A 20,777-nucleotide genomic window follows, 5' to 3' on the forward strand; every position below is an offset into this window, starting at 1 on the left:
TCACCCACACTGTGAGCCTGCGCTACATTAACACTGCGTACAACGTTCCCTCGCTCCCCTTACACAAGCAAACTATTTCTTGCTCAGTCGCTTGGTTTTACAGCAAAAATAAACACCATTGCAACATTAATACATTTAGTGGTCGGTTTTCTCAACCCCGAGTACATTTTGGACACACATCTACACAGGCTCCATCCCCTCTCACGCATGCACGCACGCAGACACAAGCACACGCACACACACCCTGCACACAGTCAATAACTCATACGGCAAGTTCAACGCTTGTTGGGTGCCTGATGGCTTCCCTCAAGAGGTTAGAGCAAAGACTGTAGATGTTTCTCCATCAGCTCACCACCCAATGTTGCTCTCACACCTCACAGGGCTGACAGCTCGCGTGTGGGAATTAGCGTTTACCAGTGACTTAGTGCCAGCTGTGCACCAGTTGGTATTTGAAGAGTACGTCAAGTGTCTGACCCGCTCAACTGGTTACACCTTCATTAACTTGAGTGTAAAATGCAGGTTATTATCAAAGGGGGGGGGGGGGGAAGGAGTTCTGAACAAACCAGAAGCTGAAACCTACTACAAGAAGTCACTGAACCAAGTTAAACACCAACTCAACCGGACTCAACGATTGGCAACTTGAAACATAAAGCTTCTGATAACTCGACCCGGGCTTAACTAGTCACTCGCTACCACTGAAGTCATCGCGCGGTCAAATCCCGTCCGCATTTAGTTATGTATTTATGCACACGCCTACCTCGCCTGCACTCCTGATAACTCGTCACTGCTCAGGCCTTTTCCCTCGGAGGGACGAGTTATCAGGAGGTTACTGCGTAGATCAAGAAAAACTCTCCGAAACTCTTTGCATAATTAACGTGGGAACGGAACCGAGCCACAAACCAACAAAAGAAAGTGCAGACAAGCAGCCGTTGTGAACAGAAGATCTTTTATTGGCAAGCGGACAAGAGAGTCAGGACCACAAGGAAATGACAGAAGAGAGCACAGAGCGAGAGTGAGAGCGAGAGAGCGAACACAGGAAACCGTTTACAAGTTGATCAAAGCCATTGCATTCCTGGCTCCTTCCCTCCGCATCCTTCCGTAACTCCGTACAAGTCACCTCAGTGGCTCAGTCACACGCACACGCGGAACAGCTACATCACCCACAATGATGCGGTTTGTCCACAGGTCAGTGAAACAAACCGGTTGCTATATTCCTCGAACCAAACCAAACTCCCCGGTCGGTGGTGTGTTCCTTTTTTTCAGATGTCAAGAGAACACGGAAGACGGCGAGGGAGGGAGTGGGGGGGTGGGTGGGGGGGTGAAGGTTCCTTTTGCCCATTTCACCTCGTCCTTTCCGGGGTCTCAAGAGGGAGAACGCTTCTCAGGCCCAATCTGAGAAAAAAAACTAAAAAATTTGATACAGTGCCCGACAGAGAGAGAGAGAGAGAGAGAGAGTGCGAAGGTCTCAGTTAGCATTGGGGAGACAAACACTTTCCCACCCGGCACACAGAGCACAGTGTAACTACACACTGGTCTGGCTTCCCACAGTGAGAGAACAGAGACAGGGGGCACGGACGTCTCGTGTGGCCTTCCTCAGGGCTCTGTCCTTGGTCCCCTCTTTTTCAACATCTATTTGCTCCCTCTTGGTGACGTCATCCACAGACATGGGGTCAACATCCACATGTATGCGGATGACACCCAACTCTACCTCTCCGCCTCCACCCTCGACTCCAGGACCCACATTCTGTCAGACATCAAGTCCTGGATGAGAGCTAACCTTCTGCAGTCGAACGTCAACAAGACCGAGGCTCTGATTGACTCCCGTCAGCGCCTTAGGACGTCCTCCCGACGTGAAAGGCACTTTACAAATGTAATTTTGTTGTTGTTGTTGTCAGCGCCTCCGCACCTCAGTCACTGAAAGCATCACCATCACCATCCAAGGAGGCACACTCCACCTTACTAAGGCCATTCCGGGACCTTGGCATTTTGTTTGATCCCCCTATTTACCCTTTCTACCCCACAGCCCTGCCATGACCCGCTCTGCCTTCCCCCATCTCCACAACATCGCCCGGCTCCGCCAGTGTCTCACACCGCAGGCTGCCGAGACCCTCATACACGTATTCATAACATCCAGACTCGAGTACGCAAGCACTTTGTTTGTCAGCCTCCCCAACTCTTCTCTACATAGGTTGCAGATCATCCAGAACTCTGCAGCCCACGACCCCCCCATCCTTGCCCGACTCCACTGGCTCCCAATCACACAGAGGATACAGTTCAAGATCCTGGTCTCACCTTCAAAGTCCTCCGTGGCCTTACTCCCCCCTTACCTCTGCACCTTCCTAACCCCCTATGAACCTGCCTGCTCCCATCGACTAACAACCGGGTTCCTACTTACTGCTGGGTAAACAGAGGCGTGTGGAGTAAGGAAACTTGCCTAAGGTTTTGCCCTGCCTGGGAGTAGAACTCAGGTCCTCTCGCTTGCGGGGCGAGTGCTCTAACCACTACGCTACAGGACTCCATGAATAATATCAAAACCCAACCAAATTTTTGCAGTAATCCTGCAAATTGGGAGGGTGTGGAGAGAGCAGAGTCACACATAGACACAGCCCGCCCGCACGCACACATACACACACAAATACACAGAGAGACGCACACACACACATCTGGCTCCAAGTCTCGAGGCATCTCCTCCCATTTTCAGAAAACGCATCTGAAATGAGACATTGAGCAAAGTTTAGACGCCGACAACAACTGTACATTTTATACAGCGCTTTCGTGTCGGGAGGACGTCTCAAAGCGCTTTTTTTCCCAGAGCACATCTCGCAGGGAGTCCTCCCACTCAGCTTGTGTTAACCTTGCAAGCCAAAGCCCTAACAGGTCGGTGGTCCTAGCTGGACAAGCGGGAAGGCTTGCCAGACAGCGATATCAATGGCAAGCTATGTGGTTTTAGGTGGTTAAGACTCCAGCAGTTACTCCAACGCACACTCTGGGGTCCCCAAGCCTTGACTCTTGCCAACCTGCGCCTAATACTTTACATAAACAGGATGCTCCCCTCCAGGAGAGAGAGTACACATTCTATCCAAAAAACATCTCTTGAATTTCCTTGTGTAAGTGCGATGCATGGAATTCTGTTTGGATTGGATATTCTTAAGCCTAGTGATGGGTTTCCACATGTGTTGGACACCCGGCTGAACCCCCAGGAAAAAAGAGCAGCAGGAGGCCATTCAGTCCATCCAGCTTGTTCCTCCTAGTTAACCTCCCTGCAGGTCCTTCAATCGCAGTGGCCAGCCCTTTCACAAGTCTTATATTTAAGTCCTGGCTAATCTGCAGACTAGTTCCGTCCACCTTACTGAATCCTTTCATCAACTCGGAAAAGCCTCTCTCAGGCCACCTCAACAACAACAACAACGTGGCAAACTTAATCAGAGCAAGCCTTCCATTTGATAAAGCGCCTTATCACGTCTTTGAGACGTCTCAAACCGCTTCACAGGATTTATTAATGTGAATTGACTGTATATTTTGTGGGCGAAACACAGCAGCCAATTGCCTTTATAGCGCCCCTCATGCAGAATAACGCCCCGGAGCACTTAAACTCCGGAGCGAGAAAGAGAGAGAGAGACACACACACACACAAAAGCTCTAATCTGCCCAATCTAAAACCTCTACAACTCCGAACCGTTTAATGGACGTGCGAGGATTTAAGAAACGCTTACCTCGTCCTTCCGTTCTCCATCTCCACCTTCTCACAGGCCGTGCCGTGCTTCCCCAGTCTCGCCAGGGAACAAAAAAGACGGCAAAGTAACAAATAAAAAGAAAGAAATATAAAAATAGTCTGAGATTTCTTCTCCAAAAACCTAGTTTAGAATCCAAAATAAAAAAAATGGCAAACTTAAAAAAAGTAGGAGATTAATACACACATTCAGGAGAGACTTAACCTCACTCAAATCCACCAGCAAACCTGATTTATAAACACAAACTCTAGTTTATAATAATAATAATCCTTGCATTTGACGCAGCTTGTGAGAAGCTCAAATAAAAGTCCGACAAGCACCTTCATTCCTTTTAAATATTTCTTTTTAATTTACGGACCTGGGAAACCTGTACAGATATATAAAGCTGAGTGGAATGCAAAAACCAAGAAAATATCTATAATATCTTTTATATATATGTACACACATAAACACGGCCACAGTATCGGTTGGTACAAATTTCTCTCCCCACCCGCCGCGCTCGCCGGTACGCGCCGCGCGCGCGCCACACACACACACACACACACACACACACTCCATACTTTGCTGCCAAAGGCGGCAAAACAATACAGATCGGAAATCAAACCATTCTCTTTCCATTCTCAATGCCCACAGTCCCAGGCCTCTCTCCGCCCTTCTCCATGTTGCCCAGATCCCGAGCCAGAAAACTGATTGGCTTCTCTGTAGCCCGGGGAAGGGGGCGAAATCATGAAATCCTTGGATTTCCTCACCCCACCCACCTCCCCCCAACAGAACCTCACTGGTTCCTCACTAAATTTCCTCATTCCCACTGTCGTTCTCACCCGCAAACATCACACAGTGAGCCTGAGCCTCAGTTAGCCTGGCCCACCATTTACTCCACAAACCACAAAGATCACAAGACAGGTTGGGATAACAAGACCCCCTCCCCCCATTTCATCTCATCCATTTGTCAATGAGATGACTATAGCCTCCCACCCCACCCCAAGCCCTAAATTTCACTCCCACTTGCTGTCGACAGCAATATGCCTCTCACTTCCTCTTCGTGGGAATAACTCTCACTTTCTGTCCATGGCAAGATCCGCCTTCCTTGTTGGCATAATATCCTTCTCACTTCCGGTAGTAATTTTCTGACACTAGGAATAATCCCTCCGTCTCACAACAAGGGGGACATCATCTTAAAATTAGAGCCTGGCCATTTAGGAGTGAAATCAGGGGACAGTTAGTCGCCCAAAGGGTGGTGGAAATCTGGAACTCTCTCCCCCAAAATGCTGTGGATGTTGGATCCATTCACATCTTCAAGACTGAGGTGGATAGATATTTGTCAGGTCAAGGTATCAAGGCATATACGGGTAATTGGAGTTGAGGTACAGATCAGCCCTGATCTGAAAGGATGGCAGAACAGGCTCGAGGATCTGAATGGCCTTCTCCTGATCTGAATGGCCTTCTCCTGTTTCTATGTTTCTACAAGCATCCAACCCAAGTTAAACCGCCCCACAATTAACTAACGAACAAAGACCAGGCTGCACGTGGTGGTCCGCATGGTCCCAGTGGGAGGAGTGGGGGTGGCCCGCGGTGGTCGAGGGTCGGGCCCCACATGCCCACTTAATGCCACAATTCAACGTCATGCCACAAAACCATCGCAGTCACATTCGCTCTGCTCCGACCCTCGGCACCGGCCCCCAGCGTTAGGAACTCACTGCGCTGGGCCAGCCTCAGCAGAAATTTAACCAGTTTCCACCGCTCCCCCTCGATAGCTACAGTCAGGCAGGGTCCGGCCATCCCTGGAGTCCTCGGCGCAGGGGCTGCCCTCGATGTCAGTGGGACGTGTGGTCTGGTCTGTCCCGGACGCCCAGGATGTAGCGGATCTTCTTCCTGCTGTCGCTGCACTTGCTGTTGACCATGGCATAGAAGGCCTTGTCCGTCACGTAGGCAAACTTCAGCTGCACGTAGGCTGCGAACCAGGAGCACAGACACCCAGAGCGTCAATGTCAACAGCCATCGTCACTCAGGCAGCCAACACCGGCCTGAGCCCCGCCCCTGGCCCCGCCTCCTCTGCCAGAGACCCCACCCTCCGCCAGAGACCTGGCCTATGCCAGAGACCCCGCCCCTCCGCCAGAGACCCCGCCCTATGCCAGAGACCCCGCCCTATGCCAGAGACCCCGCCCCTCCGCCAGAGACCCCGCCCCTCCGCCAGAGACCCCGCCCCTCCGCCAGAGACCCCGCCCCTCCGCCAGAGACCCCACCAAAGACCATACCCCCCCCTCCCTCCACCTGAGCTACACTGGAGTGAGAGATGGAGCGAGTACCTTTGATTGCGTCCACCACGTTGGGATGGAGTGCCGGACGGGACATGTTGAAGCGGCTGTTTTTGCCTTTGCCGCGAGCGCAGTGGGAGGCCAAGTGCTGCTCACTGTAGAAGTACTCCAGCAGAGCCCGGGTCAGTTTGCTGGGGTCGTTTCTCGCCGCCGCACAGATAGAGTTCAGGTTCAGGCAGCTGATAGATACCCCAGAGCCCGGCTGCAACTCCTCCTGAATAAAACAAACAGGGAAAAGAGAGCATTACAGAGCAACCAGTCTACAGCACAGCACGCATGCACGCACCACCCCCCCACCCCACACACACACACGTGTTTTGCCCCCAATATATGCAGTCAATTCACTTTACAATACATTCTGAGAAGAGAAGAAGACGTCTCAAAGACATGATAAGGCGCTATATCAAATGCAAGGATTATTATTATTAATTACATGCAGAGAATCCCCTCCCCATCCCCCCCCCCCCCACCACCAGCTCAGAATCCAGTTTGTGTAAATCGCTCCGAGACATTCCCCTACGTGAATAACAACAACAATCCTTACATTTCACACTGAGCCTTTCATATCAGGAGAACGTTTCTCAAAGCGCAACACGGGATGAACCGTGAAGTGTAGTGACTGTGTGTCTTATAATACCAGCCGCCAAAGAGATGTCCCATAAACCGTCACTGAGTAAATGATTGGTTTTATTTGGGGGGGGGGGGGGGGAGAAAACAGTCTGCCAGGACACCGGGGGGGAAGAGATAAGAGAGATAGAGAGAAAAAAACTCCCTTCTCTGATGCCTCAATAACCTACCACGGCTTTAAGGTTGATCATTGTCACGTTGTCGCCCGTGACGTCGGTTCCAATCATAGCGTCACTTGTCACACGACATGCAACTCCACACGCCAACGGCACTGCCCTCCCTCTCCCCCGCTCACCATCATCCCCTCCGCCTTGGGGCATTGGCGTGATGGACGGTAGCAGTTACACTGAGCGCGGTGTATGCTGGGCGCAGCTTACCGATGGTTGATTCTGTGGCACGTGTTTCCGGGAGGCGACACCTTTCAGGTTCCGGCAAACGTCTTTGGCGGCCGGTGGCGGGGGCGGAGGAGGCGGGGGCAGCCGGGGGAGGAGGCCGGGGGGCTCCGGCAGTGGGGGGAAATCTTCGCGCTGGTACAGCGCCGGCGGCGAATCCTCCTGCGGCCACGCGTACAGCGACGGGTCTGTGAGTCGCGACGGCTGATGGTGAGGGACCGGGTGGAGATGCGGCAACGGGTGGCACGGCTGCTGCTGGAGCTGTTGCGGTGACGGTGACCTCGCCGGCGGCGGCTGGTACGGTGACGGCAGACGAAGCTCCCCCACTGACAGCCCCCGGTTCTGCCCGTCCTCGGGGCACATCTCGCAGCCCGGCTCCTCGGGGCTCCACCGCTGCTCCTGGTAAAACCCCGCGGCAAAGTCCGGCTCCTCTTCGCCGGGGGAGTATTCAACCTTGAGCTCTTGCTCCTGGAGTGTCTGCTGGTCCTGCTGGGAGTGGGGCTCCGGCTGCTGGTGCTCGGGGTAGACAGGCTGGTAATGTGGCTGGAGGCTGCCCTCTGCTGGCGGTTTGTGGGCAGGGCACGGCTGGGCGCCGTGAGGCTGAGCTACGCCCTCTGCTGGGGCAGGCAGTGGGGTCCCTCCCGCCTCACCGCCGCCCCCTGTCTGCGGGAGCTGGAGCCTGCAGTACCACACCAGGTTCTCCAGAAAGGTAAACGTGTCCATGGAGGGAACTTGAACAAAGAGAAGACACCGAGCGGGTTAATGCCATCGGAGCAATGGCCGCAGCTGAATGATATGATATTTCTCTTAACAGCAAAAAAAAAAGAAGACAACTTTGAACGTGCAACTGGTTTACAAAGGGCTCTCTCTCTCTGTGGGGTGAGGGTGGGGGCGAGGGGCTGGGCTGAGTGTGGGGCTGGGGAGGGGAGAGGGGGAGCAGGGACGGTGATGGGTCTCAGTGTGTTTAGCACCGCTCTGTCACGCTCGCTCTGAAGTTGTGCTTTGAGGGAAACGGTGAGGAGAAGAGGAGATAAACGAATGGGTGGGAAATGTGAAGGTCCCAGGGTGGGGATGTGTGTGTGGGGGGGGGGGGGGGGGGGGAGAGGGGCGGGAGGGCTGCGTGGGGGGGTAAGAAGTGAAAGAGGACAGCCTAACCCCAACCCACCCCCCCCCTAACCCACCATCATTTCAAACACGCATACTTTATTCCTGGCAAATCTCAGTCCTCTCCAGGTGGCCTGACACTAAGATCACTCTGCACTCCCGTTACATCCTCACTGGCTCCCGTTACATCCCCGAATGGATCCCGTTACACTCTCCACCTGATCCATTGCCCAGTCACACTCCGATCCCATTAAGACCCAGGTCACACAGTCTGTATACATTGCTGCCCGTTCTGTAACGGGGTAGAATGGAACTCAAAGCGGCAATTTCATCACACGGGGGGGGGGGGGGGGGGGGATACGCGGTGACGGGAGGAGATCTGACACGAGCACAACACAAACCTATTCATCTGCTTGAGAGTCTCCAAATCAAATCCCTGACCGTTTCCTCACACGGCTGGCAATTTCACTGTGTGGTACGGAGCAAAGCGGAGCAGGGCACACACGCTACCTCTCCAGGCAACCAGCCGCCTGCTGGTGATGGGTCACGTCCTGTGCCCCCGTGAACCCCGGCCCTACTCATGTTTCTCTCCAAAGGCAGGCAATCACCATACAAGGCTACGCCGAGCGGTTATCATCCCGTGGCTTTCATGCCAATCGCCGGCATATGTTGGGACGTCCTCCCGACGTGAGAGGCTCCAGACACATGTGATTTGTGGTTGTTTGTTTTTTGCTGTGTTGGGAGGTCCCAAGTGGACCTGACAGCAGTGAGTAGAGCGTGTCCTGGCCAACTACCAACAGCCAACACCGCAAGCTAACCTTTTACCACGGACTCGCAACCGGTATAAAAACAGTGAACCTACAGGAGAGAACCTCACTCCCCTCCACAACACAGCCTAGTTACTGACTCACTTGCTCTACAAGCACCGAGGCTGATACCAGGGTCACACACACACACACGTTGCACACCGATCCCACTGACCTGTAGCCATGTTCTGTGTGTGTGTGCGTGTGTGTGTGTCAGCGATAAGTATCCGTGTGGGTGAGCAGGGGTGAGGGAGGGGCACGGGAAACTCGTGAATTGAAACTCTTGGATCGGAAGATGACAATTTAATTATCTTTATGATTAACTCTTGCTTTTAAAACCACACACACTCGGCCACTCACACACACACACACACACACACACACACACACACAGACACCCTGACACCCGCTCACACTAACCGATGCGCATACCCACACACCCACGACAGCGACACACTCACAACACTTTAATGCCGTTAAAGAGGGGAAAGTATAATCTCTTACCTGTCTGTGTGGCCTCCCACGTCAGTGCTGTGGGACTGGGGAGCAGGACCTCAGTGCCCGGGGTTGGCTCTCTCCGTGCTCTATGTCCTCGGTTTATGGTTTGCTAGTTTGGTGCCAGGAAAACACCACTGGCAGCACATGACGACGGCACGTCCGAAACGTGCCATCAGGTTACAGACCCTCAGTCCCGCCCTCAGCTTCCACACGTCACACGTCACCAGATAAACCCTCTGTGGAACCCCCCGTCCCCCCTCCGAGCCCTCCGTCCCCCGAGGTACGGGTTCACTAAGTTGATCGTCCACAAGGCAAGGGCAGACAGACAGTCACATGTCTCACCCAACCAGAAAAGCAACAGGAGAAGTTGTGGTTCTAATCTTTAAACCCTTTGTATCTGATAACTGATAATCTCAGGGAAGCAAAGCCCTCTCAACCTCCCCCCTCCACCCACACCCCCAAGAGTTTCATGACCGTGTTTGCACAAAATTGATTTAATATATAATAAATGATCCTTGCATTTGACACAGCGCCCTATCAAGTCGTCGAGATGTCTCAAAGCGCTTCACGTAATTTACTGTAAAGTGTGTTTTGTGGGCGAGACTCCGCAGCCAGTTGCGCACAGCAGCGTCCCACAAACAGTCGTGGAGTTGGTGACCAACTTTATTTGGGGGATTGTTGGCCAGTGAGGGGCCACAGTCACCAGGAGAGAGAAACTCCCTTCTCTTTTCGAATAGCGCCGCGGGATCCTTTAACGTCCAGCCCAACAGGCAGACGGGACCGCGGCTTAATGTCTCATCAGAAGGACGACACCTCCGACAATGCCACACGCCCCAGCACTGGTGTGTCACCTTAGATTATATGATTCCAAGTCCTGACGTTGGGGCTCGAACCCACAACCTTCTGACTCAGAGCGAGAGCACTACCAACGCGCCAAGCTGACACGCGGCTGGCACAGTCAGCACCAGGGAAGAGCAGACATAGCGACAAGGTACGGAGGAAGGAACTAGGTCAAGAGGGTGTGAGCCAGTGGCCAAGAACAAACCCACCCCCCCCCCCCCCCCACTCAGCCGGCCAGGAAAAAGTCCCAGGACTGGGCCGAGCCGAGCCAGGCAGCAACGCAATTCGTCTACTCAACCCACCCTAATAAAGCAGCCTCGGCGCCCCGCCAGCCACTGGCTCAGCCGCTCGCTTGCTCCCTCTCACTCGTATCCTTTCAGCATGAAACCCGCCTCGGTCCGGCTCAGTCCTGGGGCTGAGTCGCTGCAGGGACGAGAACTCAGGGAAACACAGGACACAGGAGATCGCATTTACACGCCATGGGTTGGCCACCACTGGGTTACAGTGACCACTGTTCAACAGACATTGAACAACCCCTCCCCACACTGGTAATAAAGACACTGTCTGTCCTAGGTCTTAAACACAAATTCACAGCCAAGAGTGGAGACTCTTAAGCACGGCGAAGGGTTCCCACGCAGGTCAGACAGAAAAACATCTACGCCATGTACACACAGCAGCTCTCGCACAGTAAAACACAGCCTTCCTCCAGGGCGAGGGCTGTCAACGTCAACAGCCTGCGTTTATATTGCGCCCCTCACGTAGGGCAGCGTCCCAGAGCGCTCAATCTCAGTGGTGGACCACGATGCCGAGTCGGGGGGAGGTGACCGCGGGCACGGTCGAGGAGGAAGGTCTTCGGGTCTGACCTGAAGATGGGGAAGGAAGGGGCGAGGCGGAGGGAGAGAGGAAGTTTCGGGGCGTGGTGGCGGAAAGCGTGGGTGAATCTTGGTGTTGATCGAGTAACGTAAGGAATGGCTGGGCTGGAAAGTTAGCAGCGAGAGAGAGACAGAGAGAGAGAGAGGGGAGGGGGGGGGACTCTGTCATTCCATCCTCTCGCAACCCTTAGCCTGAAAAATAACCCATGTCCAACAGCGCTACCTGCTGACAGGAATTGCCACTGAACCACACACCAACAACAACAACAACTTGTCACCACTGCACAACTACTGCCAACCTGCGCCTAATACTCTCCAGAACTAGGTAAGCAGGATGCATCCCTCCAGGTATAGAGAGAGAGAGAGAGAGAGAGAGAGCGCACATCCCATTCCAACAATCTATCTCTGGGATTTCCATGTGTGGGTGGAAGGCACGGAGTTTTCAGTTTCATTTGGAGACTCTTAAGCAACGGTGATGGGTTTCCGTGGGTGTCAGTCACCCGGTTGAGCGCAAAAAAAAATCCAGTGACCCAGAGACATCGGCAGCACTGACCCCCCTTCCCTTTAGGAAACACAAGCTCAGGGCATCGCCCGAAACACACAGACACAAAACTAACAAGATCGTGTCTGTCCGGTGATTAACTCGACTTGGCAATGAATCATACTCGTCTTTGGAGCCCGTCACCAAAAACCCTGCTCTCACCATCACCTGCCATCAACCCTCCCACCATCCCCGGCCTTGCTCCACCCCCTGGCACAGCCAACCCCCGGTACTGTACTGCCCCCCCCACCCCCCCGGTATTGCCCCAACCCCAGCACCACTCCCACCCCACCCTCACCACACATCCAGCCATCACCACCCTCCCACCAGATGTTCCAGTGCTGGCTTCGAACAGAGCCTAGATGTAAATGTCAAGCTGCCAAGGCACCCAGGCGAGCAGACACAGACTTAAGAGCGGGTACACAAGTGGGCACTCGGAGCGGGCACTTACCTGGCAGGTTGGCCTTGAGCCGGTCCAGCTCCTCCTGAAGCTGCCGGACCTTCTCCTGCAGGACCAGGCAGTTGGCGCAGTAGGAGGCGGTCTGGCCATGTGCCACCTCCCCCTCAGCGAGGGCACTGCCCACCCTCACGCACGCCCTCTCCGGGGACAGAGGTTCCAACTCCTCCTCCTCCTCGGTGGCCTGAGGGAACCCAGTGTCCAATCCCTTGGGAAAATACAAGCTCAAGTGTTTCCCGTTGCCCTTCTGGAGGCACCTCAAATCGGGCTCAGTCTTGCTGCTGGGCGGTGCGGGGAGGTTGGCGTATGAGGAGGTCCCTGGTCTGGTGAATGAGCCCCCCTCGTGTTTCAGCCTCTGCCGGGGGGCGTGAGGCCCGTCCACCGCGGAGGGATACTTGGCCTGGATGGCAGTGGTCAGTCTATTGACATCCTGTTCCTGTCCAGTGCGGCTTGCAGACTGAGGCTTTTGCGGAGCTGGAGATGAGGTAGGTTGGTGAAGGCTGCCCGGCTGTTTGAGGGGATGCAGGTGGTGGTAAGGGACCTGGGCTTTCTCTCTGGCGCTGTCTCTCAACAAGTCGAGGCTCTTACACAGCAGGTCAACCTTCGTCTTCTTGGGACTGGGGCTAAATTCGCCATCTCTGCTGGCTCGTTTCCTGGTCTTGTTGGGAGCGAACCTATCAGGCCTCTCGCCATCTTCCTGACTGAGAATCCCCGGAGTCCGTCCTGTCCCAACGCTGCCAGGAGGCTGACGTCCTAGGCTAGGCTTGGGGCACTCTGGTTCCGCTGAAATGGTACAGTACATGGTTGCATATTACTGGCAAGGTATAGGGTTTGTGGCTATAAAAACACTGAGACACACAGCAATGAGTTACCAGGAAACATGCTCACAGACACATTTATTGGACGTCCTACAGGGATGAGCAGCTATCCTGCCTCAGTTTACTAGAACAAGGTAACAACAACAGTCATTGGATTACAGAGTGTTCACAAAGTCCTGTTAACCCCCTGTTTTACAATGATTTTTTATTTTCTGTTGCAGATGAATGGAGTGGAATAATCTCTGACACCAATAACTTCCTCCTCAGAGACTCCATCCATGTTACGCAAGATGTGCCCATCGCGATGGATCATTATCTGGCATGAAAATGATGGCGCTCACACACACACACACACACTGATGCACTCACACTCACTCAATACTCCCACACACACACACACCAATCCTCTGGACTTCTCAATACAGTTAAACACTTGTACTGAATACAGTTAAGTACCTCTAAATACAATGATCATCATTCTTCCACATGTTTCAGTTGTTGGTCAGTGCACTGTAGAAAAAAACATGGGGGTAACAGGACTTTGTGAACACTCTGTACATTACGTACAACGCCTAAAACGTCAGAACGTCTCAAAGCGCTTCACAGATTGCTATGAAGTGTAGTGACTTGTAGGCGAACGCAGCAGCCAATTTGCGCACCACAACGTCCCACAAACAGCCGTGAAGCGAATGGCCCAGCTTTGCCTGAAGAATTGCCGACCAGGACACCGATAGGAACTCCCTTCTCTTTTCCAACAGTGCTGAGGGATCTCTTAACCCTCCCCCGCAGATGGGCGCTGGGGTTAACATCTCCCCCTGAAGGGCGTGGGGTGCTGGTCGCTGAGGGTGGGTGTGCGATGCAGAAACAGGCACAGAGTTTATTAGAAGATGAACGGTCTTGGCTGCCGTTGATGGGCTTCTAACGCTGTCCGGTTCAATGTGACACACAGAGGCTCACGAGGGTAGGTTTGTTCCATCTTTGGTGCTGGAGGGCGTCATTGGAGGATGGTGCGTGTCTGGATAACAGCTGCCGCTGCCCCACAAAGTGGTTTCACATCACATTTCAATGCAGGTCGCAGGGAGACAGCTCAATTGTAGTCACTGCCACACACCGGGGAGGTGAGCAATGTGGGACGTGACATGATAATTATCACCAATGACAACCAGCACACCACACGTACCGCATGCTCCCCAGCAACACCCCAACCTCCCCAAACCTCAAGGAGGATGAAAGAAAGAAATTGATGATGGCAAAACGTAATGATTCTGGCAGGTTAGGACAAGGAATAATCCTGAACTTCCTCACTCATTTGGTGACCTTAATTCCTTCCATTTTCTCACTAAATACTCCCCACCTCCCAAACCCACCGTCCCACCTTCAAGTCTGGTTTCCTTTCTCTAACCAGCAAACTGCACTTCTCCTCCATTCAACAACGCCCCCTCCTTTATTGCCCCCGGTCCTAATGATTTCAAATTGAATTGCATTTGCCCAGTTTCTTAAAAAAAAATCCCAGTCTCACCCAGTACGATTGGACATTGTCTCTGGGTATTTTCTCGGTCTCTCAGTGAGCATCACCCGATACACAGAGATCTCACATTCTATTCCATTTGGCCAAAAAAGACCCTATAATGAACTGTGATAAGTGCGTCCTCACAAAACACCCTCTCAAAATGATCATTTCATGAAAACCAGTGGGAGTCAGCAGTTTACAACACCACACGCTGCTCACTTTATAATCCTTATATTATAATAATAACACCTTAATGTTGCATGACAGAAAGAAAAGGATCTTTTTCAACACAATGGTTCGGCTGATGAGAAGGCAAGGTGCAAGTCTCTGTCACCTTATCAATGGTCAGTTTGGCTCTGTATACACCCACCGATCACACAAACAGTGCAGCCAACTCTAGGGTCTAAAACTGCGTTCAGTGAGCAGGAGACACTGAGGACATGATATCTCAAACACAGGCCCCCAGCAACACCAACACCAACAAATTGCATTTATATAGCGTCCCTCACGCAGGGTAGTGTCCCAGAGCGCTTACAGACTCCAAACAGACCCCCACCCCCAAAACACAGACAAACAACCAAATACCATCAACGCAATGAATCGTGAACGGAAACAGATTTCACACATCATAAATAAAGAGCAAAGGGTTTTTTTTCAGTCTAAAATCTCAGCGGCTCAAAGACTGAAAACTAAGTCACACAGACATAGACATCTGGTCAGCCTGTCACAGGCCCGGCCCGGCCAGTGAGTGTGCTCAGGGTCGTTGCCGATTTAATAATAATAATCCTTTCATTTGATATCGCGCCTTATCACATAGTTGAGCCGTCTCAAAGCGCTTCACGGGATATACTGTAAAGTGTAGTGACTGTGTATTTTGTGGGTGAAACGTGGCAGCCGATTGCACAAGTGAAGTCCCACAAACAGTCGTGGATTGAGGGACCACATTTCCTTTTTTTGAGGGATTATTACCCCAGAAAAGCAATCCTCCAAGCGACTAACGACCAGATTCCTACTCACTGCTGGGTAAACGGATTTGACTGTTGTACAGTAATAATAATAATAATAATAATAATAATAATAATAATAATAATAATCCTTGCATTTGATATAGCGCTTTTCACGTCGGGAGGACGTCCCAAAGCGCTTCACAGAACACACTGTAAAGTGAATTGACTGTATATTTGTGGGCGAACGCGGCAGCCAATTGCGCACAGCAATGTCCCACAAACATTCGTAGATTGAAAATGACCAATTTATTATTGTTTTTGGTTTTGGAGGGATTATTATTAGGCTCTGTGTGGAGTAAGGAAACTTGCCCAAAGTTTGGCCCTCTGCCTGGAATTGAACTCAGGTCTCTCACTTGCAAAGCGAGTGCTCTAACCACTGAGCTACAGGACTCCACATTTATAGTAATAACATTTATAGAAATACAAACTCACGAGTGAGATCAACCACTTCTCTGGTCAAAATTCCCGAAAGAGATTGCCAACCCCCATTGCAGCACAGCACTACACACTGCAATATTCAGCACTGAACATGGGATCGGATCCAGCAACAACATTGGCTTTCTACAGCACCTTCACATGGGGTCATGTCTCAGAGATGCCTAAACACGAACACTGTGCGCCCCACGGGGTGGGGGGGAGGTTGGGAGTGTGTTATTTACACCCCAGCCGGTTTAGCGAGCTCTTGAAGGGTTAACTTTGGGGTTTCTTAACCCCTCCTATTCCATATTTCTAGTATCGATAATAATACTGTAATTTGTTACAGCGCCTTATCACTTGTTGAGACGTCTCAAAGCGCTTCACAAAATATACTGTAAAGTGGATTCACTGTGCATTTTGTGGGCGAAACGCGGCAGCCAATGGCACCCACAAACAGTCGTGGATTGAGTGACCAAATGCCAACGCTCTCCTCCTTCACGGCTCAGTCACTGACGTACACGGCCCCAGGCCGCACCCACTCGCCCTGGTCGGCACACAGAGAGAGGCAGCGACACACAGCCCTCTGTGAAAGCCCACGGCACTCGCTCGCTCACAGTCTGTTTAAACCAACAGTTGTATTAACTGTTCAATGAGTGATACCAAACAACGGCAATTCCTTCTTTCATTGACGCGCTCACTGTCTCGGCTCTGCGACCCTCGCTGGCACACCTCGGCTGTGCCTTTTCCTTATGCAACATTCTACAGTAAACCTCACATAAGTCCTATCAGTTGGGAGCAGTCATTCAATACGACTTGTGCAAAGTATGAGTTATGTCAAACTCGCATAGAATACAAAGCCTTGAACCAGGGCAGACGCATGTTTGAATTAAGACGATTGTACGATTTATGCAGATCAGACTTACGCCAGGTTTACTGTCTATCAATGGATTGATTGGCCGGTTGATTGAATGATCGACTGATCGATCGATTGGCAGACTGATTGCTCTCGCCGGCTCCGGTGCTGATCCAGTTCCGCTCTGAACGACACTGTTGTTCCGGCTTCAGTAACCTCTGAGGGATCCCTGCGAGTGCGGAGACCAACCCCCCTCCCACCCCCCTCAGCTTCTCCCCCACTGCTCACACCATAGTGAGAAACACAATCACTTGCATGGTATAAAAGTTGGCGTCAACATGGAAACATGAATACAAACTGAATATGATTCTCATCTCCTCAGTCCCTGATGGGAAACCTTAACCCAGCAAGTGCTTTTGTATATGACAATAACCGGAGTTAAACTGCTCCCCCCAACCCCACCAACATACACATATACTCTAATACACTCTGTTAATATTCCAAATATTATAATAATCCTGGCATTTGACATAGCGCCGTATCACGTCTTCGAGACGTCACAAAAGGCTTCACACAATATACTTTAGAGCCAATTGACTGTATAATTTGTGGGCGAAATGCGGCAGCCAATTGCACACAACAATGTCCCACAAACAGTTGTGGATCGAGTGACCAAATTATTACTTTTTTTAATATCTTGAAGGGATTATTACCACGGGAAAGCGATCCGCCAATCGACCAACAACTGGGTTCCTACGTACTGCTGGGCAAATAAAGGCGTGTGGAGTAAGGAAACTTGCCCAAAGTTTCTCCCTGCCCAGGAATCAAACCCAGGTCCTCTCGCTTGTGAGGCAGGTGCTCTAACCACTGAGCTACAGGACTCCATATATATATATATATATATATAAACACACACTGTGATCTCAAAGCATTTACAGTAATTACTATATATTTATAAAATACATATCGCAAAAATTCACACCGACTCTCCATTCCCAAGCAGTCCCAGCCTGTCCGTCAGCCGCTGACTCACCAGTGTGAAGGCTTCTGTCCACAGTGTCCTGTGTGCTGGCGTGAAGTCTCTTCATGTAATCCTCGCTGTACCAGACCCTCAGCCTCTCCCCGGGGTCCACGTCCCGACACACGCGGAAGTAAATCTGCTCCCCGTGCTGGAAAGCCATCAGGTTCTGCTCGTTCTCCTCCCGCGATATGATCACATACCTGGTGAGCACGACAACACGTCCTCATTAACACACGATCGGCCACCCCGCCTCCCCCAGCGCCACTATTCCACCCGATAATCTTCCCCTTCTTTCACCCACAAAATATACGGTCATTCCAATTTACGGTATATTCTGTGAAGCGCTTTCAGACGTCTCAACACTGTATCAAATGCGAGGATTATTATTATTATTCTTTCCTCCCACTTCCTCTCTCCTGCCATATAAATTATGGAATGAGATGAAAACAAAATAAACGTATAAAGGAAAAATAAACGGATAAATGTGACGCTCTCCTCCTTTAAAATAAAAGCTCTTCATTTGAGGAGCAAGGCTCTCATCAACTCCATCGGAGTCTCCCTCCATTCCTCCTTCCCTCCATCGCTCTGTCCTTCCATTGCTCTGCCCTGCTCTATCTCTCCGCCCCTCTGTATGAAAGGTGACAAAGCCACGTGCGATCAGTTGGAGATCCCAAACTCACCTCATCCAATTGGCTTTTGTCTCATCCGTGCCATCGATGGATTTGTAGGTGTTGTTCTTCCCGAGTATCTACACAACCAAAACACGTTCAAGCACCTCAAACAGCATAAGCCTGGCTCCCACCTCCTGCCCAGAATCAGCTGTTTACAGCAAGGGATTCTCTCCTCTTCCCCCCCCCCCACATCTCCCGAATCCAAGCCACCGCGCTGGGACTCCGAGCCCGCAATGCAGGCTGATGGTGCAGGCGCGGTGCAGGGCAGCCCTGCCACTACCCCAAGGGAAGAGACAGCGTGTGGCGTAGGGTTAGGCGGCACCAATCTACTCTCAAAGACAACATCATAAAATAACAGTGAGCTCAACACAGCTACAGTCACAGAAATTACTGTCAGGTGCAGTCACTGCTCCCACTGGCAGCCGGGGTGGGGGGGGAACCATCAATTTATCCGGGGGGCGGGGAATTCTCGGCCAAGACACGAGGAGAACGAAACTCCCTTCTCGTTGCTGCTAGTGCTGTGGGATCTTTAACGTCCACCCGAACAGGCAGACAGGACCTCAAGTTAACGTCTCGTCCAAAAGGCACTGATACACACTAGTGGGTGTACATACATGTGCGCATGTGCAGGCCTGTGTGGGCACGCCTCTGTGTGTCTGTGCATGTTCTAAGCATGAGAAGAACTTACCAGCCAGGAGAAGAAGCCGGATGACTGATCGGTCTGGCACACTTCTCCTTCGTACGGCCCGAATATTCTCCCGCGCGGAATCGCCACATCCAGGCAGCGGACGTCGATCTCCCCGCCCGGCTCCTTCACCACGGCCACGCCCGCAGGCACGCTCAGGGCCGCCCGGTCCAGCGTCCCCACCGGCACCGGCGTGTCAGCCACAAACACCGGGCAACCGTGAATGGAGCATTTCTCCTGGAAGTACTCCTGACAAGCTTCACAGACTGCACGGCAAGAGAGAGAATTGATGGTTTACACCAGAGCTCTCACTGGACACCAACATCCCCTCCCTCAAGAACTGTCTCAAGGCCCTCCTCTTCAACCACGCCTTTGGCCACCCTCCTACCCTTACCCTCCCTGCCCTCCACCCCTCCTGAGCCTAACCCCCAGCTCGGGTCCAAATCCCTGACTGTCCAGCGCCTTGGGAAGTCCTTCCGACGTGAAAGGCCCTGCGTAAATGTCATTTGCTGCTGCTGTTGCCTAAGGTTTCGCCCGGGATTCAAACCCGGGTCCCCGCGCTTGCAAATGTGTAGTGACTGCGTGTTTTGTGGGCGAGCGGTTGCGTCTGTGACAAACACTTACACCAGTAATCGCACTGGGAGTCGGGAGAGTGGCTCAGCGGCTCTTCTTCGCCTTTGACCTTTCCCAACTCTACCTGCATCTCTGTGCTGTACGTCTGTGTCTGGCTTGGTACGATGCTGACAAGAGGGAGAGAACAGGCAACGTCAGGCAGCGAGAGTCACCAGGCCGGCCGGCCGGTCGGCTCAACCCACAATCACCCAAAGCCTGGCAGCAACAAGGCCGTGCCCAACCTGGCCACATCCGTTTCCAATTGTGTGGGGAATGTTGCATCAAGCAAAGGGGACATTTACAATTACGGCTTGGGTGGCTTATAAGTGAGATCGGAAAAGTTCCCTGCACGTCAGACGGTTGCGAGAGAACATTGACCACACACAGAGAGAGAGAGAGAGAGAGAGACGGAGACAGAGCTACACACACACACACATACAGAAAGACAGATAGAGAGAAGGGAGAGAGACACATACAGACAGAGACACAGACAGACAGAGAGACACACACATACACACACACAGAGGCAGAGAGAGACCACACACATACACACACACATAGACACACAGATAGAGACTCACACACGGAGATCGAGACAGAGAGAAACACACACATATTACACAGAGCCACCAACACAGATGGACAGACAAAAATAGAGACAGACACAGACAGAGAGAGAGGGAGACACACGCACACACGCGCGCACACACACCGAGCCACACACACAAAGTCAGACACAAATAGAGAGACGCAGACACAGAAAGAGAGCGAGGGAGACACACACACTCACAGACACACACACGCACCCACAAAGTCTGAGGAGACCTTTACTTTGTTGCTCACCACTGCCCATATTTTGCTTCCTCTTCAGGCAGAACATTCTCGACCTTCACCTTCACGCTGGTTTGCCTGTGGTCAGATTGCACTCCAGTTTCTTTAGGCCAGTTTTCACTCATCTTATCTGCGAGAAACACCAACGTAGTTTTGTGGGGGATTTTTT

At 52.0% G+C, this 20,777-nt stretch overlaps 1 protein-coding gene across 3 annotated transcripts in view; it reads right to left on the minus strand.

Moving 5' to 3' along the window:
* The window catches only part of prdm11 (PR domain containing 11), a 32,328-nt gene that overhangs the window by 3,377 nt on the left and 8,174 nt on the right, over positions 1–20,777 (minus strand). Inside the window, exons 2-7 of one of the 3 annotated variants that reach the window (XM_042341306.1) lie at positions 20,621–20,738; positions 19,790–19,905; positions 19,169–19,431; positions 18,490–18,557; positions 17,822–18,009; positions 12,178–12,966 (exon numbers count right to left, since the gene is read on the minus strand). In XM_042341306.1, coding sequence (XP_042197240.1) covers positions 12,178–12,966; positions 17,822–18,009; positions 18,490–18,557; positions 19,169–19,431; positions 19,790–19,905; positions 20,621–20,733 — 1,537 coding nt within the window. In that variant the 5' untranslated portion in view covers positions 20,734–20,738. Of the gene's footprint in view, positions 1–12,177; positions 12,967–17,821; positions 18,010–18,489; positions 18,558–19,168; positions 19,432–19,789; positions 19,906–20,608; positions 20,739–20,777 lie in introns of those variants that run through there. The other 2 variants (XM_042341307.1, XM_007904837.2) reach the window with 2 other exon arrangements.

This window comes from Callorhinchus milii, unplaced genomic scaffold, assembly GCF_018977255.1.
Source record: "Callorhinchus milii isolate IMCB2004 unplaced genomic scaffold, IMCB_Cmil_1.0 Scaffold17, whole genome shotgun sequence".
Classification (NCBI taxonomy): Eukaryota; Metazoa; Chordata; class Chondrichthyes; order Chimaeriformes; family Callorhinchidae; genus Callorhinchus; species Callorhinchus milii.